We start from the raw sequence: 25421 nt of genomic DNA, 5'->3' as shown, positions 1-25421 counted from the left end.
CGCGAGTGATGGGCGTGGCCAAGTCAGGTCACATGAATGGGAGCTCCATTACTTCATATTTTTGTAAAGGTTTAATACCAAAACTGCTTTTGATATTTAGAAAAACAGAGAGTGAATAATTTCCCCAAATCATTCGCATAAACTGGTTCAAGGTTTAAGCAAAGCTTACGTATTCCATTACGAGCACATTGATTGCTTGTAGATTCCGTCTGGAATACTAGCCAATAGGAGCGCGTAGGGGGCGGGACTTGTCTCAAAACGGGCGTGGAACTCGTGATTTGGTCAATAATGTTGCTAAATAATTTCTAGTGTTGCACACTAGCATGAGATTTCAAAGTAAAAGTGGACGATAACAACCCCCCCCCCCCCCCACGGCTCTCTCTCTCACACACACACACACACACACACACACACACACACACACACACACACACACACACACACACACACACACACACACACAGTATTTTAATGACAGCTGGCATGGACTGCAAAAAACCTTATGATGCATTTTAGATCAAATCCCTTAGAGTGGCGTGAACACATGCTTCAACATTAGAGATTAGACACGAGGAAAATATGACCCTTGGTACAAAGCATTTAACATGGTCAATATCAGTAAAAAATAGTGCAGTGTGGCTTAAAAATGTGTCCATACAGAGGGTATATAAAGGATATAAAGAATATCCTAAAATACTGGTTTTAGTTTTTCTATGAATATTTTGCACACACACACACACACACACACACACACACACACACACACACACACACACACACACACATACACACGTGCGTGTGTGTGTGTGTGTATATGTGTGTGTGTTTAGTCATGTAGAGTCCATATTCAGTAATAAAAATTGGTTAATGTAAAGCTCATATGAAAATAGATTCTCAGGAATTTTAGAACTTGTTCTGAGTTTCATTAGGTATTTTTTTTATCTTGCAAAATATTCACAGAAAAACTAAAACCAATATTTTAAGATTTTTGGAACACTCTAAATTAAAAAAATTGAAAACATTCTGATTCCCACTGATTCTGATTCCCCATTTGATTTCCATTTTAACCACTGATATGTGACCTCAGACTTTTGGACCACACTATCTATATCAAACAAACAAACAAACAAACAAACAAACAGATAGAAAGATGGACAGACAAACAAACAAACAATAAATAAATAAATAAACAAATAAATAAAAGAAATAACAATTATTTCATCATTGTATTTTACCCTGTAAAAGTAAACTGTAGTAAAATGGTAGTAAAAGATAAAAGTGGACTCATGTGGCATAAAGTTCAACCTTTATTGAACTTGCCCAATTCAAATTCCACAATCAAACACGTGTCTTAGCATAACTTGTGTGATTTGGCAGCCTCCACATTCACATGTAATTGTGTAATATTTTAGGCTGGTTATATAATTTCCTCATTTGCAAAAACCTGATGGATTATGGCAGTGCCATAATAAGAAGCTGATTATATTCGCAGGGAGTATTCTGCAGGAAGAGAAAGAGGTGAGTGAGATCAGGAGGGTGTGAATGAGAGCTGCTATTGGTTCACCTCTGGGTTGTTGTAATTATTAGAGTCATGCACCTCAGGGACCTGACAGTGGAAAGATCTGCTCTCACCCAACAACAGTGTAGTGGCTGTGCTTAAAGGTAAGTGTTCATTAAGACTTATTTCAACAAAGCTTCAGAAAATGAACACCTTTCTAAGAGGTTTCTGTTTAATACTTTGATGCGTTTTATAATGTCATTAATTATATAGTGTTTATCTGAGTATGAAAGGGCCTTAATTATTAAATTAACCCCAAAAGAGCAAGTTTTAAAAGTGCATGATATCAATTGTAACCTTTATTGTCTGCAAGTCTCCATGTTACTCTTTGTTCTCTCACAATTTCCCTCCCTCTGTTTTTGATAGGATGGATGAAGGCCAACAAGAAACTATTCAGAATCATTACACTAAATCCTCCTCTTTACTGCACACATATAAGACATAAAAAAAAGTCCTAATAGTTTATACATGGGAACAACACTATATGCCTTCAGCCTAGCAGAAATTTGACTGTACAATAAAATACATGATATACATGCGTTTCAAATTTGTAAGCTGAAAGTTTTATGAAGACCATGGATTCAGCTGGTGGTCCTAATCCGCATGAGGGAAAAATGACTTTTGCTGACTTAGAGGTTAGAGATGATGAAAGTCAGAATATTCTTTCTCTATGCTTTGGAGAAATTGACAAGTGCTGGTGTCTAACCAACATCAATACTAAAATGATTGATAAAAATAAATCTGAGTTGGACCCCTTGCTTCCTAATAATGGTCTGTGGCTCTCAGTCCATGATGACGAAAAAGTGTCCACTGGTGCGCAGGCCATGGCAAGTGAATCGGTCTGTAACATGGTGCTTCAGATCCTGGCTCCGTTCCTCCTGGCGGGCTTCGGCACAGTGATGGCTGGCATGCTGCTGGACATCGTGCAGGTTAGTATGGCAGATTATTGGGCACATGAGGTGCTATCTGTCAACTGGGAGTCTGATATATTTCTGTGTTGGTGGCAGCATTGGGATGTGTTTCGGAACGTAACAGAAATCTTCATCCTGGTGCCAGCATTACTTGGCATGAAAGGCAACTTGGAGATGACACTGGCATCAAGACTCTCTACAGTGGTGATTAAATAATGACTTACTGTCTCTATGCCACTGTCTTTATCTCTCAATTTATTATAAAAACGATATAGTCTCTTGTGGGATTCTCTTGTAATTACTTCAGAATTAATTAGCCAGCTTTGCATTGGTACATGTTTACGACAGGTGAATGTCGGGAAAATTAATTCCTCAAGAGAGATGTGGAAACTGATCATTGGAAATCTTGCCCTAAAGCAGGTAAACAAATAACATTTTCTCTTTTTGTGAACTGCTCATAAATATTCATGTGAATATGAAAAAGGGAGAAATGACTAGCTATTTACACATTTATTTTGTATCTTCAGGTTCAGGCTACAGTGCTGGGCTTACTTGCTGCTTTAGCAGCCTCTGTACTCGGATGGCTTCTTGAGGAGAAACTGACCATAAACTATACAGCACTGTTATGCTGCAGTAGTGTAGTGACAGCATTCATGGCTTCATTATTGCAAGGTAAGAATACAGTATTTTAATTATATTTACAACATATAGGGAGTTCTGTTTTGAAAATCATCATCTGGTAATTGGGGTTTGTCACAACACAAAATTTTGTATTTTCCAATAACAGCATATTCTGAAGGGTTTTTGTTATTTTTATAACACAGTAATTTGCTTTTTTTTTTTTTTAGCAGTTTATAGATTATTCCCTCAGCAACCTTCCTTTTTTTACTCTCTTGAAGTCAAAAAGGCAAAAATATTCAGCTTAGTATGTATAGCAGCAAAACCGTCTGTCCTGAAGAATTTTCATGTGTCAGAAAACGTAATAAATCATAAATGAAGTGACTCTGAAATCTCTTTAAATATATTTAAAAAATAAATTAATTCCCAATTTTAATTTGCAGAATTTGTTCATTCATTTTCTGTTATGCAGCTCAGACAATCTGTCATAGGTTTTTTTTATCAATGCACCTGCTCTTATGGTTCCTATGTATATTTAGCCTTTTTGGAAGGAGTCTCCATTGTCAGTGCTTGATACCACGCAGGGGTAAAGCAGTAATTTGAAGTTTTCCACCATAGGAGAGTCTTCATGATAGAGTATATTGAGATATTAGGTTTTATTTTTAACGCGACATGCTGCTTTTTATTAGGAATAGGAAAACAGAAAGGCTAGTAAGGGAGACATTGCACATGATTAAACCTAAATATAAATGGATAAAATTGATCTTGTGTCATAAATAAATAAATAAATAAATAAAGGTTAATGCTCATAGCAGAGGTATAATAGGAAATTTTGGAAAGTGCTGTAATAGATGCATTAAATCTCATCATATTACTTGGTGTACATAGTGTTTTTTCTCTCATGAACAAAATGTAACACAATTTTGTTACCGGTACAGATTTTGTGCCTCAGAATCATGTACTGAGTTGTGAGGATTATATTTGATGCTGTAATGTGGTGGGTAACAGACGGTTGGCATGATGTCATCTTACTTCCATGTCATTTGCTTTCAATAGGTATCATTATGGTGGGTGTGATTATTGTCTCAAAGAGGACAGGGATCAATCCAGACAACGTAGCAGCACCTATTGCGGCTAGTTTTGGTGACCTCATCACTTTGGGGTTGCTTGCCATCATCAGTCAAAGGCTTTTCTATTGCATTGGTGAGAAAACAAGAACATGAGATTCCTTATATACATTTTTTGTATTTGTAAAAAAAAATATTTTGGTTCATTCAGATGGGTTATTACAAGATTTGATACATTGCATGCAAGCTGGTCAATAGTCATTCTATAATGTTGTAATTGAGCTCTTTTTCTCTCTCTTCTTCTTCATCTTCTTTTTTTTAGAGCTTTACCCCTATGTCATCTATGTAGTGTGTGTCATCTTTCTGTGCCTGACACCGATCTGGGTAACACTTTCATTTTGTCACTCTGAGAGCCACAAACTGTTGTATAATGGTTGGGAACCGATAATTACAGCCATGGTTATTAGCAGGTCAGTGAATCCTGATTCACTGTCAACTGAACTATAATATTCTGTTGACCTTAAAATTAAGCAGCATTTTTTTCCATTGAGCTCTCATGAGCAGCAGCATGGACCATTTCTAAGTGACTTTAACCTTTGCTTACAAAACTGTACCAATATATGACTGCAATATATGTTTCTTCTTATAGTGGTCATTGGTTCTAAACAACAAATTAACTGAGGTACACGTACTGTATACTGTCACCAGTGTCTTTTCTTAATGTAGCGTAATGACATGCAATTTGTCCTTGTGTATGTTCTCAGCATGGGTGGACTCATTCTGGACAAAACCATTACTGACTCAAACTTAGGAGGAGCAGTGGTTTATGCCCCTGTGATAAATGGTTAGTAATGAAATAAACATTTAAAACAGTTTGTTTCGCATTCAGAACAATTTATAATTTTGAGCATCCACAGAGGGCAGATTTCTGTATTTGTACACAGGTGTTAACAGATGTAAATATGATACTGCAGCATATTCACATCTGCAAGCCACATAGGAATTTTTAAAACATTATTTTAGCGGGCCATATTTATTTGGACAAACCGTATTATCACCATTGCATAATTTCAGGTTTTGCTATTGTCCAATTACAGATACACTATTATTACTTTTACTAGTACTGTTACTACAGATCATTTATCCTCCATGAATCTGCACTCTAAATGTATAGATTAATCCATTTACAGTAGAGATTAATAAAATTAATAAAAAGACCCTGCACTGTGTACATACTCATTAGGTGTTGGAGGTAACCTGGCTGCCATCCAGTCCAGCCGAATAGCCACGTATCTTCATTTTCACTGCTCGCTGGGAAGCTTACCAGATGATGCTAAACGCTTTTACTGTCCATTCCGCACGTTTTACGGCAAAGGTAAAAAAAAAATGTCTTGTGACAATATTCAAGTAATAATTATTGATTGTTTTAGATGACCCAAATATATTTGATTGACATCTTTTGAATGAAATTACTAGTCTGTCTTTGTAAACCACATATAAGTACATATTACAGTATTACAAATGTCTTTAGTCATTACCATATTTAACTAAATTGTCAGTATGAGAATAATTAGATATGCTGGAATATGAATGATATACAGATAAAAAAAAAATAGGCTTCAGAGCAAGCATACGTAAATTGTCTTAACCAATAATTTTACTAGCAGAAAAAAAAACAGTAACAGTCAAAGCAGAATTGTTTGATGAAGGTGCAATAACATAATTCTGTACTTTTAAAGAGTCTCTTGAATTCACACTTATATTTACTTATTCTATTATAGCGTTTTTGGTAAAAGATCTTAGTATCCATTTTTTGACAGACATACACTGTCTTAGCAGGATATAACAACAGAACAGCAAGGGTGCTGCTTTTTCTAGCCATTCCAGGCCACGTGGTCTTTCTCTTTATTATTTATCTAATGCAAGGGGCCAACACAAGCCCAACACCAACCTTCATCATCCTCTACTTGATTGCAGCTCTAACACAGGTAAGAGTTTGGAGTTTGGTTAAATACTATTTTTCTGGTAATATTACTGTTAGGTCTTCAGTTATCCTTAAAAGGCTCTTAAAGAATACTTGGGTTAAGAGTTTGACCTTTTTGATCTGTTATAAGATCAGAATAAGTGAACAAAAGCACCCATATTGTTTGGAAATAAATACTGAGAACTGGACTGCAATAGTGTGTAATTATCTTCTTTATCTTATTCATCATTTTCAGGTATTTCTACTGTTGTGCATAGCAGACTGGATGGTTCATTGCTTGTGGAAGTATGGTCGAGACCCAGATAGCTTTTCAATTCCTTATTTAACAGCCTTGGGTGACCTACTGGGGACTGGCCTTTTAGCTCTTTGTGTTTTTTCTTTGGGTAATTAATGAAAAGGACACAAATACTGTAGGTGGCTGAAATACATTTAATACACATGTTTAGGATATCTTAAACTATTATTTCTTTTTACATTGTTTCTAATTCTCAATTTTTGTTAGACTCTTATCTTGTTCTGACCCATTGCTCAAATATCTCAGACCCTTTGGAAGGCAACATTAGTTACTTTCTAAGTGATTCAAAATTATTATTATTCATTTATTATATTCTTATTTTTTCAGCAGTCCATATACTTAAAATGGCAAACTGAGCCAATCATGCTTTGTATATACCATGGTGACATGTGCATGTATGTGAACAATTGCTGGCTGTTTTTGACTGTTGCAGCACATAAATGACTGAAAAGATTAATTCTCTGGGTTTTCCAGGAAATAAACATGATTAAAAAAACTTTAAAGTTACATTTAAAAAAACAAAACCATAACTGAAAACATTGATTATAGATATTATCTGATTACATACAGATTATTCCCCTATTCATAGTGCATGGTTCCTTTTTATTCTTCCACCTCTCAGTTTGTAACTAATCTATTAATTTATTTATTTATTGGATTTATTGAGGCTTTTAAATCCAAAACAGTGGGCAAAACAGTTACATACTAATGTAACTAACATAGCAAAGTTTCAAAATCCCTACTCCTAAAGCTGACCTGTGTTAAAGGCCAACCTCCAACTTGTTAGTGAAATAGGCTAGTAATTAAATGTCTTTTTGATTTTCTTAAGTCTTATGTCCTCGTAGGAAGGTCAGACTACAGTAGAGCCTTTGGGGAAGGTATTCAATTTAATTCAATTCAAGTTTATTTGTATAGCGCATTGTAAGGAAGGTACAGTGCAGGATGAAGGCAAAGAACAAGGGTGTACAAGAGTGAAGAGACAGTATGAAAGAGAAAAATATGTGTATTTGGATAGTTATGTACAGTTGCATTCAGTGATAACTGAAGTAAATGTACTAGATGCACTAGTAACAGATGAATTCAGGGAAAGGGAAGAGGAATAAATGAAAAATGAAATAAATGAGATAGCTAAGAAATGGATTATGAGCAATGCAGGGAAGAAAAGACAGTGATTGGAGAAAAGCTATATTTTGAAGACACAGACAAGGGAAGTAGAAGCTGGACAGAAAAGGTCGTTTGGCCGCTCACCCCAAAAATCTGTGAGAAGTTGTTTGTAGAAAAAACTATGGGCAAGTTGCTTGCAGTTGTGGACATAAAGGAATTGCTGTCAAAGATCCTAGGACAAAATGGGTAAAGATGGAGGAGATCCTAGGTTCTAGACATGAGAGGAGCAGTGGAAACTCCGGTAGTGGACGGGAGACATTTTGAGCCAGCACATCTTAGACTGTGGCATGCCATTTGGGCTGACCTCCCGCTTAAAGTAGACCCAAAGGCCTCAACAACTTTCCCTTTGCAGTGATCAGTATCTACAGTCAAATGCCAGAGTCAGCATGGTGGCAAAAAAATTTATTCCAGAAAGGACAAAATGGAAAGCATATGTCATAAGCATAAGCATAAGCCTGGTTTGGTCCACCTAGGGATGTGCTGGGGATGTGGACAACACAACTGTCCCATCAGTCCAATTCATCAGGCCCCAGGGACAGTTAGTTGTTGCATACGAATGGTTGGCAACAGCCCTATCGAGATCAACTTCAAATGGCTAAACTTAACAAAACGTGTGCTAGCCCAAAACCTGGTTGAGGTATTACCCTTACAGTAATGAGCTATTGCATGCCAGCTAACAGAGACACACATCTAACACCACATGAAATGCTTTTCAGATCAACCCATGCCAATGCTAGGGCAAATTCCCTGTAATGTTTTGCCTCTGGAATAGTTGCTGATGGAACCGGAAAGCTTTTATGCAACAATTAACTTCAATACTCAATGCTATCTATTTGCAGGAAAAGAAAAAGTAGCCAAGGGAGGAGAAGACAACCAAAGGTTGGAAACAACCAGGTGGCCAGGGGTATCTTACAGTGTTCAGAAAAAGTGGAACCCAGAATGGATGGCCCCTATAAGAGCTAACGCAACAGCTGTAAAGGTAGAATTAAGGACTACATGGTACCTAACTCATCTAAGTTCCTTAGAAGAACAGTGACCAGAGAAGAAGTGTAGGATGCTGAAAGCCAAGAAGGGGAACAGGGGGAAGTAAGAGAAAATAATGGAGCAGAGGAAGGAGAAGGTAATCCAACTTGAGGATCTAGAAGCTGAGAGGGACAGACTGCTATTAGTGATAGCAAACCAGATATAACCCAGATATAACCCACTGGGTTTGTGGGATAGAAAGTATCCTCCAGTGTAAAATTGCTTCGGTAGATTACATTGGGAGATGTGGGAGATGGCCTTCTGAGGAAAATATCAAGGGGGGAGAGACAGAGAATAAAAAGGGCATATGAGGCAGACCCTAGGGTATACATAGATTCAGTAGGACAGCTCAGATGTCTTCATAATGAAAATTAAGATTAGGTAAAAGCACTTTTTTTTAATCCATTCTCAATTGGATAACTCCCAATAAGAATAGGAAATGGATGGATTACATCTACTACAATCAATAAACATTTATTATTTAGACTGATTCTTCTCTGTCTGCATTATAGAAGAAGATGCCACATGTAAAACACATTTGTCAAAGAATGTTTCAGTGTGAGTCTCAGTGTTTTGATGCCAAAAGTAGACTTTATTGAGAATCAACAAAGCTGAGCCGGTCCATGAAGCAACTGTTGAACTCAGTCTCAGCAGTCACTTTTATACCATTTCAAAACAGTTGTCCCACTAGGTGTATTATACAATAGTTGAGTAACTGAAACATACAATACAATTGATTATTTTGGATTATTATGATTAACACACACACTAAAATAATCTATAATAGACAAGCCCTTAAGTGGTATTGAACCAGTATTGTACCGTATAATGGAAAAAATTAAATGTTGTATAACTGATGTATCAAGAAAGTCAAAACAGAGAGTTCAGCTAACCAAGGTCAACTGATACACTGGATAAACGCTTACACATGAATTTTAGAATAGCTCAGGGAGGATCTGCTCAGCATGGTCGGGCAAGGCTGGTTGACTGATCCCGTGAGTTCTTTACCACTCAGAGGACTGCAAAATTCGGCTACCATATAAGAAAAAGGAAAGCAGACACCTGTTTTTCTCAAAGCTCTGTTTTAATAAATCTGCAGTCTAGGAGAGGAGCCCTGAAATGAGGGGGGAAAGGAAACATGTCCTCTGTATATGTCCCCAGAGGATGTAGTGTACATGATTAAAGAGTAATTGGAAAAAAAAGGCCTCTAGAATGGCAGTATTAATTCCTTATTTGAACACAGAACACTGTGCCCTGCCTGAATGACTATTGTTGTCAGGGTCACATTTATAAAACAGACCCAAATGCAGGATAGCCTATAAATAAACAGGGTTTAATAAATAAAAACATGAAACAAGGACACAGACTAGAGACAAGACTAGACAAAATCAGACAACAACAGAAGACAGAGGATTCCGCACTGCTCAAGGCAACGTGGCTCAAATAAATACTAACAACAATCAACACATGAGGAATAGATGTGCAGAGGCGGGGAGGACGAGACAAGGGCGGGGCAGACACGTGAACACAGAGCATCAACGAAAGCACGTGGCCAAAGTCCGGGCTGAGTCCTGACAATTGTCCTGTTGCACTCACACCAAAAGTGATGTAGTGTTTTGAAAGGATAGTCATGTCACACATAAAAAAACATTCCAACCACCTTGGACTCATTTCAGTTTACATATCGACAAAACCGGTCCACTGAAGGTGCTGTCAAGGCTGCCATCCACACAGTCCTCACACACTTGGAGAGTAAGGACACATATGTGAGAATGCTATTCATTGACTACAGCTCGGCATTCAACACAGTTATTCCACACAGGCTCTCTGAAAAGCTCCTTACCCTTGGACTGACACCATCTCTCTGTAAATTGGTGCTGAACTTACTGAATATACTCACTCTCCCTGCTCTGAACATGTCCAAACCATCTTAATCTGGCCTCCCTAACTTTGTCCCCCAAACGTCCAACATGAGCTGTCCTCAACATGAGCTGTCAGTGACAATGTCTCTAAACCATGGCCGGTCTCACGACTGTCCTGTACACCTTCCCCTTGATTCTCGCTGATATTTTCCTATCACACAGAACTCCTGACACCTTTCTCCACCCATTCCAACCTGCCTGCAGTCGCTTCTTTACCTCTTAAACAGTAAGAGTAGGAAACCGGACATCAGGCATCAGAACTGTGAGCACAGGGACCCTCCAAGGAGGTATCCTGAGCCCACTGCTGTACACCCTCTTCACCTATGGCTGTGTGGTCTCCCAAACAAAGATAATAAAGTTTGTGGATGATACCACAATCATCAGACTCATAACTGGTGGAGAGGAAACATCATACAGAATGGGAAGTAGCAGGTCTGACAGCCTGGTGTCAGGAAAATAATCTCTCCTTAAATGATGAATGATGGAGATGATTATTGAGCCTAGGAGAAGGAGGAAGGAGCAGCACATCCCAGTCTACATTGGTGAGACAGAGGTAGAGAGGGTGAGAACCTTCAAATTCCTTGGAATTTACATCAACTTCACCTGGTCTCACAATACTCAGCCGAGATCCTCAGCAACTTCTACAGATGTACAGTTGAAAGTGTGATCATCAGCTCAATCACAGCTCAAAAACCTGCTGGAGAGCTTTCCTGTCCTGAACAGTGCAGCTTCTGTGCCGGACAGGAAAGCTCTCCAGCGGGTCATAAAAACTGCACAGTTCACCTGTGGAGTGGCCTTACCATCACTCCAGGACATTTAAAACACTAGGGTCATCAGAAGGGCCCATCATCACAGACAATACACACCCACAACACAACCTCTTCACACTTCTGCTGTCTGGTAGATGCTACAAGAGTACAGTGTAAGAAATTACAGAAATTGCACCTAAATTCTACTCCAAGGTATACATCTAAAAGAGCTCATTCCTAAAAAAAAAAAAGGTTCAAGTATCATAAGGTAATACGTTTAAGACTCTAAAGGTATAAATTTGATTCAATTATAAATATGGGAATGGCAGCAGGACATCAAGGATCACCATAAACAAAGGGTCTACGTGACTGTGATTACCATTTAAAGTGACCACTTGGTTGATAACAATACCAAGCCAAGGTCTACGTGGCCGTGATTACCATTTAAAATGACCACTAGGTTGATAAAAATTGTAGCAATACCAAGACAAGGTGTACGTAACCATGATTAACATGTAAAGACATCAGCTAGACAACAAGGTGTAGCCCAGCCATTTGGGAGACATTCAGTTCTTACACTCAATACACATTCGAAGCAGAACCTCATTTAAATTACCAAAAGGGAAAACTGTATATAATGCTTGAGCAGGATTCGCTCGGGGTTCTTACTGACTCAGATGAACCCAAAGTACTTCATGTATTTTGTCACTGCTATGCTGGAATAAACTTCTTGTTCTTCATTAAGATCTTCAACCATCATCGTCTTATTTTCACTACCACATTTTTTATTTCTTACAACAGTTATTTTTATTCTTTTTGTTAGGGAGACGTGACATGAAAGTAATTATTTCTTTGTGTGGTCTAAATCATTGTGTTTTCACTGTGCACATGACAATAAACCTCTTGAATCTTGAACCAGAAATAAAAGTGTTTGAAAAGAAACCAAAAGAAATCCCCAAATGGCTAAACTTAACAAAATGTGCGCTAGCCCAAAACCTGGTTGATGTATTACCACTTACAGCAATGAGCTATCTAACACATCCAACACCACATGCATTTCAGGTCAACCCATGCCAATGTATGGCTCCTTGAAAAGAAAGTGTTTGAAATGCAAATGTGTGTGAGCAACTTTGAGAATGGAAGTCTCGTGATACCGCTATTTGTGTATGAATGTGCAAATAGAGCTGCTCGGATGAGTGAAAGGATAAAGAGAAAATCCCACTGTTGTGGTGAGGGACCGGAAACACACCCAGCAGGGCTGCTTGGACAGGTGGATTACCACTTTATTACCATTTGGATTACCACGTATTATTTGGATTACCACGTTACCGCTGCCAAGAGAGGGCAGACTTGCCCTCCAGATCCAGATGTGGATTCTTGCCAGAAGAAAGAATCCGGTAGAAATGCCCTGTCTGGAAAAAGAATCTGGTGTGTGAGTATAAGTGTGCATGTGTATGTGTGAAAAGTATGAGGGTATGTATTTTTGGAGTGGAATATGAAACAGTGGTATAGAATTTTGTGCAAGTATGAAATGTATGAAATATTATATTCCGTTTTACAGAAAGATTTGTTGATGCTGAGTGACTGGTGCTAATGATGCTTATTATATGAAATACAAGTGGAGTGGAGAGGCATGGAGAAGTGAGATCTACTGTGTTCAACAGGCAGTAAGTAGAAAGTAAATTTTAATTGTTGAGGTATGTGTTGGTGCCACGGTGTGTCCACATTTAATAGGACTTGGTTATAACAAAACCACTGGTAGATAGAATACAGATTGCGAGATTTACACTAGAAAGGCTGGCTAACCAATATTCTCTATAAACACAAACCACGATAAGTAATGGAAAGATAACAGTTCACAAAGAAGCAGATGTGGAATGAATAATAAAACTGTTTCAATTTGGATGGCTTTGTTAAAGCTTAAAGTAGAAACTTTAGGCATAAGAACTCATTTTTGGGATGAACTAAAATATAAAGTTAAAGACAGAGTTGAAAGGTGGCAGTCTAAAGATTTGATTAGAGATACATTGAGGGCCATCACATGATTTGATGGGTTATACATGTTGCAAAGAGTTTTTTTTTCTGAAATAGACTTGGTTGAAGAGCTAAAGAAAATTTGGAGGCCTAGATTATTGAGCCCGTTATTGCGAGTACTAATCGAAGCCCCTTAGCCCAGTAAGGCCACTGTTTCTCTGTTTGATTTTATTAGTAACTATTTAAAACAAGGCCAGAACAATCCAATTATTGTTTGGAACTGGCAGCGCTGTGACGGTAGAGCCAAGTGGGAAAGACGGCTGACAATATCAATGTTAGTGGATAAGATCAATGCAATAAGTGAACGGTTAAGAAAAAACCTGGTAAATGTGTTCTGAAGAAAACAAACAGAGCCAAACAGGCTTGCATCATGAGCAGGGAAGAGGATCACTGCACACTTGTAAACATTCAAGTTGCACGGCATGAAGAAATTGCATGACAGAATACACAGAGTTGCAATGGCCTAAAAATAGAACGTTGGACAAACAAATATGTCAGGAAATGACGCATAGGCTAATACATTGGAATAAAGGAAAGAAAGAAGAGAAGGCTAAAGCCAAATGTCAGATGGAAATGAATGCTGTGAATTGGTATATACAAGAGGGAAGAGAACAGAGAGAGAAGAAAAACAGCAAATGATGATAGAAAAGAAACAGGAAGCAAAAAGTGAAAGGGTAATGATGTTTAAGAAACTAATAAATATAGAAGGGAAAGAGACAGCACCACCATGCAGTGAGCAGGAGGGGGAAAGTGGCCACCACCCTGCAATGTGCAGTCAACCACATGGATCAATCTCCATGTGGAATATATCCAAAGCTCACCAAGCTGGGAGGTGACGGATGGACACCGTTGCACAGAGTACTGGAGAACGTAATTAAACGCATGGACAAAACAAGCATTTCAAAAAGGAGAACAATGTATGTTCGGCCTAATTGAGGTGTGGCCAAGTGCGCAGCCCATAGGTTCGAGCAGAGGCACAAGATGTGAATAGATGGGAGTGCCGTTTGGACCAGGTGATTGGTGGAGTGCTGAAACTCCACACCAACAGCAAAAAACCAGACCAGAACTGAAGCCACCGGCAATGTCATCTTCAGCAGGAGGGCCAACTAAGTGCAATGCCTGACACCGGAGAGATTGCACACCCAGCATTGCAGCAGATGTGACAAATGCTATTTCACAAAGCAGACTGGCCTGATTGGGTCATAAGGTATAGAAAGAACACTTTTGGCATCAAAAGCCTGAGACTCTAAAAGCTTCTGTGGCAAACATGGGCTTGGGCATGAGGCATGTTTCCATATTGCAATTTGACCTCATCTTGTTCTAGGACAGATAAAGGCACTAAGTCATGCAATTAAAAACAATGCTTAAATGATAACCTTAACAACTCTCCACAGCTATTAAACATTTTTGTTATGGTATTGTTCATACTAATATTATGTTTTGTTATTTTTATGGTACTTTATCAAATCAGTTTACTCAAAACAATTTGATTAACGCTAAGTAATAAAAGGTAATACAATCAACATACATATCTGACAAGTATATTATAATAAAGAAATGTTTAATCCAGTTTTAATACAGAACACTGGCCAAGAATTAGTTCATGAAGCTATCACATGGTATCTTTTTAAAAAATAAGATACGCCACCATTAAATGATAGAATTGGAAAGTACTTCATTAGCAGGTGATAAAGGTGGCGGACTAGCATAGTGCTTGCAACAAAGAAAAGGGTATAAAGAACATGTGCACTGGCTGTGTTTTGGGGTACTTTGTGGGAAAAAAAATCAAACTAAAGTAAAATCTTCTGAAACTAATCTGTCTGACACCAATCACCAAATTGACCAGACTAGCTCAGTCTTACAAGCACATTAAACTAAAATAATGCAAAAGACAATTCTTCTGACTGGATGTTTGCAGAGATGAGGCTCATCGTAAACACAAGGGGCTGCTCACAAAAGAACATGACACCAACCCCATAATCTTCAGTTTCAAAGCTCAGTGTTGCCATGTTTGCATGACACATGACAAAAATCAGCCAAATTCCCCTAAGCTGAGATGCTCCATCTGCTATTTCTTTTTAAACCTTTGGGACCTTGTAAGACTCAATTATATTCCACTTTCCATTTTAATAAAATATTCCATTTTAATACGCATCAACTTTAATATAAAACATACAGTCACATGCAAAAGTTTAGAAACCCCTGACAATTTCCATGATTTTTATTTATAAATATCTGGGTGTTTGGATCAGCAATTTCATTTTGATCCATCAAATAAACTGAAGGATAAACTGCCCGATGACGCCTGAGATAGGCACAGGCTCCCCGTGACCAAGTTCGGATAAGCGGTAGAAAATGAATGAATGAATGAATGAATGAATGAATGGATGAATGAACGAATGAATGAATGAACGAATGAATGAATGAATGAATGAATGAATGAATGTATTTGATAAAATTGTCAGGGTTCCTAAACTTTTGCATACGACTGTATATAAAAATGCGTATCATTATTTGTATATATATATTTTTTAAACAACGTGCATTCTCATTTTGTGTTGTGAAGACATCATAGGTACAGTATGTATGCTTCACAATCCCTTTTCCATTCTAAATATTATAAACATGGTAAAAATGAATACATTTTGAATGACATGCTTTACCTATGATCTGGGGTGAACTTGATTTTCCCCAAACCTATAAAAACCTATTAAATAAACCCTTATTGTGACGTCACAACACTGGATTTGTATCTATCTTATTGGATGTGCTGCATTTGCTGGTAATTAGCCACCACACTATCTCAACCTAAAGAAACAGATGTAGGAACGTTAACACTCGGAAAATGACATGACATTTAAAGACAGGACAATCTTGACTTGACTTCACAAGGTTGTAAATGATGTAATGAAGTGCCACTTCTAAGCTGTATGAGGCAGCAACACTCCACTCCACCGTTTAGCCTGTTTCTAGGAGGAGGAGAAGAAGAAAAAAAAAATCCCCCAGTCTGTTATGTTTTCTATGAATTTACGAAGAATTTTCGCCTTGGGTAAGTAGGTTCATACATGTTATATTATTACACACTCTTATCGCTCTCTCACGCTCTCACGTGTTTTTTTTTACCGACGAATTTCAGCTCAATAAAGGAACAAACGTTAGAAGTTAAAGTTATTTTTTTAACGCTTAACACGTGAGTAATCAGTGCATATTTAGCATTTAATGAAGTATTTAGCATTTCATATTGAGGAGTAGTAAAGACTACAGCAGCAAAAACCTGGAAATATTGTTAAGAAGTAAGTTGTTGTTTTTCTTTCTGGTGCTTTTTATTTGAAATTAATAATGGTGTTTTTAAAGCTTTTGAAGCTAATTCGTCCAGTTGTCCATCGGATCATGGACGTGTCTCAGGTCTGTAAACAAACTGCAGTTAGATTAGCAGCTAATGATCACTAACCACTTCATAACACTGACATACTAAGTTGCTCACATCTTTGCCCATTTTTTTCCTGCTTCCAACACATCAACTTTGAGAAGAAACTGTTCACTTTGCTGTCTAATGTTTCCCACTTCTTTACAAGTACAAATAAAAAGCAAGATAATTACCTATAAGTGGATTTTAATGTTATGGCTGATCTGTGTGTATGTGAATGGGTCTTTTACCTTTTGTTTAGATATTTATGTATTTTTATAGATATTTATAATATATTAGTATTATGTCCTGGTGCAGAATCTGGAGCCAGGTTTGGAAATTTTAATGAATTCAGCTCAGATTTATTTGTATAGTGTTTTTTTTTTTTTTTTTTGACTCAAAAAAAAAAATTGACTCAAATCGTCTCGAAGCAGCTTCACAGAACATAAACATAAAAATAATACATTTGCAGAGTAAGCATACACACATTGTGACCGTGGAACAGCGTGTTCTTAGTTAGACTCAACAAGGACTTTTTTTTTCCCATTGTTGTTATGTAAAGTCTTAGTAGTCCCAGGTTATATATACTAATTAAATCTCAAGTGGTATCTGTGTTTTTTTTGTACAATCTGTTCAGCATTTGTGAAAAATATTCGCTAGGTTGTATTGGTTATAAGGTTAATAGTTTGTAAACCTGAACCTTGATTTGTCTGTCCTATAGAAATGCTTGTGTGAGGTGTGAATGTATTAAAGCCCCAAAGTGAAAATGACAAATCCCCTATCACCAGACCAGTAGGTTTAGTAGGAATTTTAAAAACTTATCAAATACCTGAAAGTACCAGTAGCTACATGCTTTAGTTATGTATACAGTGTTGTGTTGTCACATGGTGTGTGATTCTGTATGGTGAAGTGGTGTTTGCGATTCAATTTAGAGATAGACATGTCAAGTCAAAAAGCTTTTATTGTCATTTTGACCATATATAGTAGCTGTTGCAGTACACAGTGAAATGAGACAACGTTTCTCCAAGATCATGGTGCTACATAAAACAAAGACAGAGCTATAAGGACGTAGTATCAGTAATTCCTAGGTACATAAAGTGCATCTGTGCAACCTGGTGCAAACAGTGCAGGACAAGACAGAAAAAAGACAGTGCAGAACAAAAGACAGTGCAAACAATACACAAAAACAGCACAGACCAGTATAAATACTGTATGTTCAAACAATATTACATGTGCAGAAATACTGGAATGAACATATTAGTATTATAGCAGCAGGTACATGAGGTATTGTGCAAAACAGCAATCGACTGAAATGTGAGACAGCATGTCCAAAGAGCAAAAACAGTGTGCAAAAGAGCATGTAAAAATGGATGTAAAATTGGAAGAGTCCATACAGTTGTTTGGGCATTGTTTTTCTTCATATGTACAGCTGTATCTTACACCCAGCTGGTAGAAGTACTTTACAGCATGGAGGATGCATGCACCTTCATGTGACAGCTGGCAGGAAGTGATAGCATGGAGGAGTGGGGAATTCCTGAGACCTTACCGGGTAGTTCCAGTAAAGCTGTTTGGTCTATTGCCAAATGAGTCAGTTGATGATCTGGCGAAGATCTTGTCCTAAACTAGAACAGAAGCATAGGGCATAGCAGTAATGAGCATAAAGACCTCTTAACTCTACTAACTTTGAGAAGGAAACAATACTTTAAATGATGTAATAATACAGTAGAAATAAAAGAGCGAAAAGGAAACTTACCTAAAGACTGCCAAACAGGGAGGTTTCCCAGGGAAAGTCCGCTCAGCTGGGTGTCCTATGAGAGAATGCGGAGTGGAGACCTGAGGTTTTTTTTTTTTTATACCAGAAAATAATCCTTTAAGCCAAAGACAGAGGACATTGGGAACAGAAAGAGATGGGAGCAGAATATAAGGGGCATTTTTAAAACCGGAAGGAAAGACGATAAATATTAGGTGGGATACCAGAGGCACATTGTATAAATACTGGAGAGTTTCAGAATGGGATCAGATCATTCAGGGATGTCACAATGAACTCATGTCAGGTTGATTGCTATTTTTCCAAGAAAGTCTATTTTTGCTTTTTTCATCCATGGTGTTTGTGAGTGTTGTTTTGGTAAAGTGTTTAGTGACCATTTAAAAGACACCATACACCAAGTGTCCCTGCAGATGCGGCGGATTACACCAGATTCTTTTGCCATTAAATTTTAGTGTGAAACAGAAGGGGGGAGGTTGGTGGTGCTATTGTAAGTGTGCCACCTAGTGAAATAGGCAGTTATGTGTTTTACATGTTTGTCATTACATTAAATGTGATGTATTGTGCTGTTTATAAATTTTCTATTTCATGTGGGTTACTGATTGTTTTTACAATTTTGATCAGATTATTTCTGGAATCAGCATACATATTTTTTTGAGGCAACAAAACGTCTGTTAAATAACATTGATAAGATACAGAAGCTGTTGCTTGTTAGATGTGAGAACATGGTAGGTAGGGCTGTAGCTATCGAATATTTTAGTAATCGAATATTCTACTGAAAACTTCATCGATTAATCGAGTAATCGGATAAAATGTATTTTTGCTTAATTAAAGAGCAATATTAAATATACAAGAGAAAATAAGATGGGTCTCTTAAAATGAACAACTAATTGGTTTTCTAAATATTATATATATATATATATATATATATATATATATATATATATATATATATATATATATATATATATATATATATATAAATAAATATTGAATATACATTGCATAATATATATATATTTAATATTATATATATAAAATAAATATTGAATATACATTGCATACTATGCATTTAAAAAATAAAAATTTATTTTGCCTTAATAGTGCTTTTAATGCCTTAAAAGCAGAGTGATATGCAATTGATATGCAGAGTGAAAAGCAATTTTGCTTTTAATGCCTTAAAAGCAGAGTTATATGCCTTAAGGGAATTATGATGGAGTCATAAGACACATGGGAATAAACCCCAGATGTTGTAATAATCTTAAGGTAATATATAACTAGAGAATAAAATAACCACACTTGAGTCAGAGGGTGGATAAACGAGGAAATGTTTATTATAAGAAATTAATAAACGGGGGTAGTAGGAGTGTAATCTGGAGATCCAGGGCCAGAATCAGAGGAAGAAGATGCCAAGGTGGGAGAGAGAGACCTTAGACCTTATCTCATAAATTGTTATGTAGAATGAAGAAGACCTTGGTTCCCAGACCTAGGTCCTGGGAACTAAGGGGAGGAAAATCCATAAATGGGCATATGGGTAAAAGGTGCTGGGAAATAAGGGGAAATTAGTGAACAGAATGTTAGTGTATTTAGAAAACATAGGAGGTGGTGGCGGTAAATAAGGTGATATGAGGAAGGTCACCAGGTGGAACTTCACCATGGGACTCTAAGAAATACTGGGAACCAAAGAGGAGGTGCCTAGGAGCGCCATGGTATGTATTGAGGAGATTTTCTGAGGGTCGGGTGTGTGTAAAAACTTTACTTTGCAAGAACGTCTTGAGAGTTTTGTTTTTGATTGCATGATCATGCTCTTTTTGGGTTTTTCATTTGTTACTTTCAACTTGGCAATTTCTCTTAGAGAATTGTTGGCTGATTGACCACAATAAAGAAGTTTGCTCATTCTCATCCAGGTCTGAGGAGTTTTCTCAGTGTTTTGTTTGTAGTAATTATAAAGTGATCAGTTAAGTCTAACTAAAACAGTCTTTATTAACCAAAAGTCTAAGTGTGGAGGTCACCCTGCGATGTGTCCACTTGGAGGCGGGCTCTAAGTTCCGATATAATATTAAATATTTTCTATCAAAAATAAACATTTAGATTTTACCCATTGTTTCTCTGTCTGTACTTGTACTGTGAACAACGACAAAGTTGACTGAGAACTGAGAACACACCCTGGACGGAGTGCCAACCCACACTCGCAAGGCACACACACACTCTCATTCACTCACACACACACACACACACACACACACACACACACACACACACACACTACGGACAGTTTTCCAGAGATGCCAATCAACCTACCATGCATTATTGAATTTTATGCATTTCATGCTTAATTGCAGAAAGTAATGCGATTAATCGCAATAAAAAATCTTAATCGTTGCCCATCACTAATAACAATATATTAAATGCATCGCTGTTAAATTCTGTTAAGTCTGTTAACTCAGAGATTAGCTGCAAAGCAAATAACAGGTTTATATTAGTGCTATTATTTAAAAAAAAAAACAACTATATAATAGTTATAGATGTTTTCTGTAAGAACATATTTATTTATGAAAGTTGTTTATTTATGGAATCATTATTTCTTTGTAGATTTCAGTTTGTTGTCATCATTGAGTAACTTCATGTCTTCTCTTTCAGCTTGCATGTCCTTTTGGTGTGCAAATTTGACTTGAAAAGAATGAAAAGCGCTCTATAGCTCCTGGAAAGCATGGAAAAGCTTGCTGCGTCTGGAACTGGCACATCCGCTCATCTAAGCCAAACATCTAATTACATAACAATACCTCTGGACACCATTATAAAGGACCAGAAGATCCTTTCATATGGAGGACCAACAGCATTTAAAAGCGGCTGGAAGCAAACATCCCCTTTGCAAACCAGCAATGAGCAGATTTTGACACAAAATCAACAGAATAACGAATCTTACTTAAGACAATCTACAGTGTCGTTTTATAGACCGACTGGACAGAGCGGGAACAGTTTTCCACCAGTGCTACCTAACGCCAACTATCCTCAGCACAACTCCCAACATTTCTGTTCAAATGCTAGACCACCGGAAATTTCTGTCACAGGTGAGAAAGTCTTAGGTCGTCAATGCCCCATTCAGTCAAGTTCTTCATCAGTTGAATACCAAAAAGCATCTTTAGCCTTAAAGACCCCAAATAGCTCACAGCAGTCACATATACCGAGTATGTTCGTTCTGAACGCTAATAATCTCAGTGGAAGCTGGAAGAACAATCTATTCAATCAGCAACAGCATGTGAATATTACTAATAATTTACCTAAGGACTCCATCAGTCAGGGATTGCTCACTGGTTTTATTTTAGCACAAGCTCCAGTGATCACACTTCAACCTTTAACAAACAAAATACAGACGAATGAAACACCACTTCATCAACAAAACGCTTGTCTGCCAAAAGATATCTATCAGCAGAGGTATGCAACTCAGAAAGCTATCGCTGTTGTTACACCATTGACTCAAGTGGCAGTAGCAGGTGTTACGTTATCAAATAACCTGGCTGAAGTGAAAGAGGGAGACCCTCAAGGAAGATTTGTATCAAGTAAGAATGACCATCAACCTTCCATACCACAAACTTGCCAATCAACAACAAATGAAAGTGGTGCAAAAAGTTTGAATGATCCTACAATACAAACAAAGGAAGTACCATTAAAATCAGTACTAGCCCCTGGACTTTTTCATCGTTTAAAGGATGACGGACCTGCTCAAAACAATAAACTCCCTGGTCTGAGTGAAAGATTGGTGTCAGTTTCTCTTAATAGTATGAGGGTACAGAGAATGGAGGAGGTACAACAGCCTATCACTGGCGACGACAGTAGTGTTAAACTTCTCCGTGACAATGATGCCACGGTGATGAGCAGTAATTCTGTGGGCACGAACACGAGAATGAATGCTAGAATGGATACGTTGTCTACCATACCTGTACAGGAGTGGTCTCTTCAGAGATTGCATGAGTCTATCACTCAAATGGAGCAGACACAAAAAAGTCAGCAGAAAGACTTACCTTACGATAACCTCTTCGACGAGATTCTGAAGTTGTATTGGAATGGAGATTATAAGAAATTGTGCAATGCTGCAAAATCAAACGTTTATAAAGACATCATTAAGGACGTCAGACTTTACTGCAGCACAAAGAATTCTGTAATACTCCAGGGAGTTTCAAAAGAGAGATTGAATGAAATTGCATCAAGCGTTCACATTTTAGAACATGGCACTGAACCACCCAAGATGGGTTACACATCATCCTGGTTAAATCTCAATGAGAATCTCCATGACATTGACAAGGAACATGGTTATCTTTCAACTTTAATGACTTTGCAGTCCAAAAATAAAATCGCTGGAAAGGAAGCACCAGTAAAAGAGTTGGAAAACAGGCCAGAGCTTTCAAAGGAAAAGTTAAAAGCATCTGATAAAGCACTAAGTGGACGAGAGGAGCAAAGGAAACCATTACCCCCTGAGCATCACCAGAACTCATGTGTTCAAGATGACAAAACAGTAAGAAAAGACCCAGTGGATGTGAATGTTGAAAAGATGTGCTCTGAAAAAGTGATAGAAGGACAAAACAGTACAAATGTGAAAAATGTGATTTCAGAAAGCATAGAACAACAAAATAAAACAATGGGTGAAAATCAGGCACCTTTGCTTACGTCAAGTACAAAACCAGAGACTTTGTTCAAACTTCTCAGCAGAGACACAACGCCTGTTTTAGACAAAGATGATTCTGTCAAGATGAGCATCCTTCCACTAGAGAAAGCAGAGGAGCCAAATGTGGACAACATGATCAAAGAAGATGCACAAATTTTAACAGACAGCAGTCAAGTCACTGTCGAATTATTTGAGGATAAAAAATGCATAGACATGGAAATTAAATCGGATGAAATGAGCAAAGGAATTAAAATCAACTGGAAATTGGAGAAGTACTGTTGTCTTCCAAAATGGTTGCAGGTTTTGGGTTATAGAAATGAAGGACTTTGCAAGTGTGAAAAAAGATCTGAACTGAGTAATCGTGCTGATGCCTCAGGCGAAGGTGTGAAGGAGGTGAATGCAGACCAGAACAGATATCCTTTCAACAAAGCTTGTAAGCTCAATGATACTGACATTTGTGAGCTGAGGGATAGCAAACAGGCAAAAAATGACAAGAATGGACAAAAAAACTCATCTGTTACATCACCAGTTGTTGATGATGGGAGCATGGATGAGCTTGAGATTGTGGAGGTCATCACTAACTTCAAAGATGTAGTTAAATTGGCACATGCAATGTCTGAGCAGGTCAAAGAAATGCCACTTTTAACACGTACATCACATGAGTCCACATCACGCAGAGATCACCACAAAGAATGCAAGACAGGAGAAACACTAAGAAACCTTGTATTATTTGGCACCTCGAATGTGAGACATGGGAAAAATATGTCATCGGATAAGATGCATCTTCCACCAGAAACAGTTAACATACGAATAGATTCTGTTTGCAATGAAAACCCTAACAGTAGTAAAAGTCCTAAAAGCCACACTTCGAAACAGCAAGTTTGGAATTCCTGGAAGAAGGCCCATGTTTTTTCAGCGACGACTCCATACAGAAGGTCAAAGAGACAAAAACAGACAAAAGCCCCAGCATCAAAAAGTGATGAAAATACCTCCTGTTTGACATCAGCAGATAAACAGAAAAATACAAATGGAGATCAATCCAAGAAAAAGTCCAGGAAGAAAATCAGTTTGACCAGACAGGATCAAATAAGGAAGCTGAAACGAAATAAAATGTTGGCATCAATAAATCTCAAGAAAAGACGGAATTATGCACATCATGGGAGCAAACATATGAAGTCCTCTTTAGATTCGGCTCAGGTCATTAATCCGAGTAAAAAGAAATTAAACACGGGTTTGGCCTTAAATTTTGGAGTTCTGCCCGATTCTTTCAACATGTCAGATGATGGTTCCTCTGTGAAAGCCAATCAGTCTGCAAGTGCAGAAAGCAGTAAGTATTTTGTATATAGATATTTTATAGACTTTATACCTTCTGAGAGGATTTTATGGCTACTTGTTTATATAACTTTTTTTTATTTATTTGTTTGTTTTATTACTAGGTTTAAAAGATAAAACTGTGGTGAGGATCAAAAGGACGTGGGGCATGTCAGGTTATTATTGTTATTATTAATCAATCAATCAATTTATTTATTTGTTTATTTTTATTGTTGTTAAATAGTAGCTCATAGTTGACCTGTCCATTTTATATTTTAGGTACGTGGTGTGAAAGCCCCAAGAAGAAACAGTGCCTCGGATCAGTCCCTACCCTAACAAACTCATCCAAGATCAGCACATTCCAAGAGTTCAAAAAGAAATATGAAGAAAAAAGGCAGAAAATTACAATCTAAATGTTCTTTTAAATTCTATAAAAAGGATTTCATCAATGTTGTTATTAAAAAAAAAACGTTTGGTTACACTTTTGTACATAGTATGTGTAATTAACTGATTAACTAAACATCTCTTTCAATATACACAGGAAAATAATCACTTAACATTGTAATGCAACCCACCTCGCCGAAACCCAGTGCTGCAGGGCATTATTATTTTATATGACATTATTTGAAACTGACCATCACCTGACCATAATGCTGTTGAACATTAATTAATACTTGTTTAAAATCACAGTTATTCATACAGTTATAAGTTTAGTTATTCCTTGTGTTTTGTATGATGTCATTATAAATATGTATATATGTATGTATAAATACATCAATGTTCTGTGCTTGTGTGTGTGTTACATATAATTATTAAAAACTCAGAATGAGCCTTGGCAACTGATTTTTCAAAAGTCCAGCATCAATTTGTAATATTAATTTTATAGATAGATAGTGTGTGTAAAACAACTATACTTATATACAAGAGTATACATACAAAAAATAATACTTT

At 37.2% G+C, this 25421-nt stretch overlaps 2 protein-coding genes across 4 annotated transcripts; both read left to right on the top strand.

Moving 5' to 3' along the window:
- The first annotated feature begins 1356 nt into the window (after positions 1-1356).
- slc41a2a (solute carrier family 41 member 2a) lies at positions 1357-9106 on the top strand. 2 transcript variants are annotated; one of them, XM_047820087.1, is made up of 11 exons: positions 1357-1662; positions 1925-2487; positions 2566-2673; positions 2818-2889; positions 2997-3141; positions 4144-4290; positions 4477-4624; positions 4919-4998; positions 5398-5529; positions 5994-6142; positions 8437-9106. In XM_047820087.1, exons 2-11 carry the CDS (start codon positions 2125-2127, stop codon positions 8449-8451), a joined length of 1359 nt encoding a protein of 452 aa, XP_047676043.1. In that variant the 5' UTR covers positions 1357-1662; positions 1925-2124; the 3' UTR covers positions 8452-9106. The 2 variants fall into 2 exon arrangements, with proteins under 2 accessions (XP_047676043.1, XP_047676042.1); XM_047820086.1 differs by lacking the exon at positions 8437-9106 and adding an exon at positions 6374-8424.
- A 7019-nt stretch (positions 9107-16125) lies between these two features.
- si:ch211-106e7.2 lies at positions 16126-25313 on the top strand. Of its 2 annotated transcripts, none has more exons than XM_027173323.2 (4): positions 16126-16374; positions 21137-24486; positions 24596-24646; positions 24750-25313. In XM_027173323.2, the coding sequence occupies exons 2-4, from the start codon at positions 21207-21209 to the stop codon at positions 24881-24883; spliced, it is 3465 nt and encodes a 1154-aa protein (XP_027029124.2). In that variant the 5' UTR covers positions 16126-16374; positions 21137-21206; the 3' UTR covers positions 24884-25313. The 2 variants fall into 2 exon arrangements, with proteins under 2 accessions (XP_027029124.2, XP_027029125.2); XM_027173324.2 differs by lacking the exon at positions 16126-16374 and adding an exon at positions 16392-16618.
- Positions 25314-25421: the final 108 nt, after the last annotated feature.

Source organism: Tachysurus fulvidraco, chromosome 10, assembly GCF_022655615.1.
Source record: "Tachysurus fulvidraco isolate hzauxx_2018 chromosome 10, HZAU_PFXX_2.0, whole genome shotgun sequence".
Taxonomy (NCBI): domain Eukaryota; kingdom Metazoa; phylum Chordata; class Actinopteri; order Siluriformes; family Bagridae; genus Tachysurus; species Tachysurus fulvidraco.
This window is presented reverse-complemented; position numbering and strand designations above follow the sequence as displayed.

Coding starts and splice junctions, on each gene's coding strand:
- si:ch211-106e7.2 (XM_027173323.2), top strand. CDS start 21,207: ATGGAAAAGCTTGCTGCGTCTGGAACTGGCACATCCGCTCATCTAAGC. Junction 24,487..24,595: donor GTCTGCAAGTGCAGAAAGCA/GTAAGTATTTTG, acceptor TTTTATTACTAG/GTTTAAAAGATAAAACTGTG. Junction 24,647..24,749: donor AAGGACGTGGGGCATGTCAG/GTTATTATTGTT, acceptor TTTATATTTTAG/GTACGTGGTGTGAAAGCCCC.
- slc41a2a (XM_047820086.1), top strand. CDS start 2,125: ATGAAGACCATGGATTCAGCTGGTGGTCCTAATCCGCATGAGGGAAAA. Junction 3,142..4,143: donor CATGGCTTCATTATTGCAAG/GTAAGAATACAG, acceptor TGCTTTCAATAG/GTATCATTATGGTGGGTGTG. Junction 4,999..5,397: donor TTATGCCCCTGTGATAAATG/GTTAGTAATGAA, acceptor CATACTCATTAG/GTGTTGGAGGTAACCTGGCT.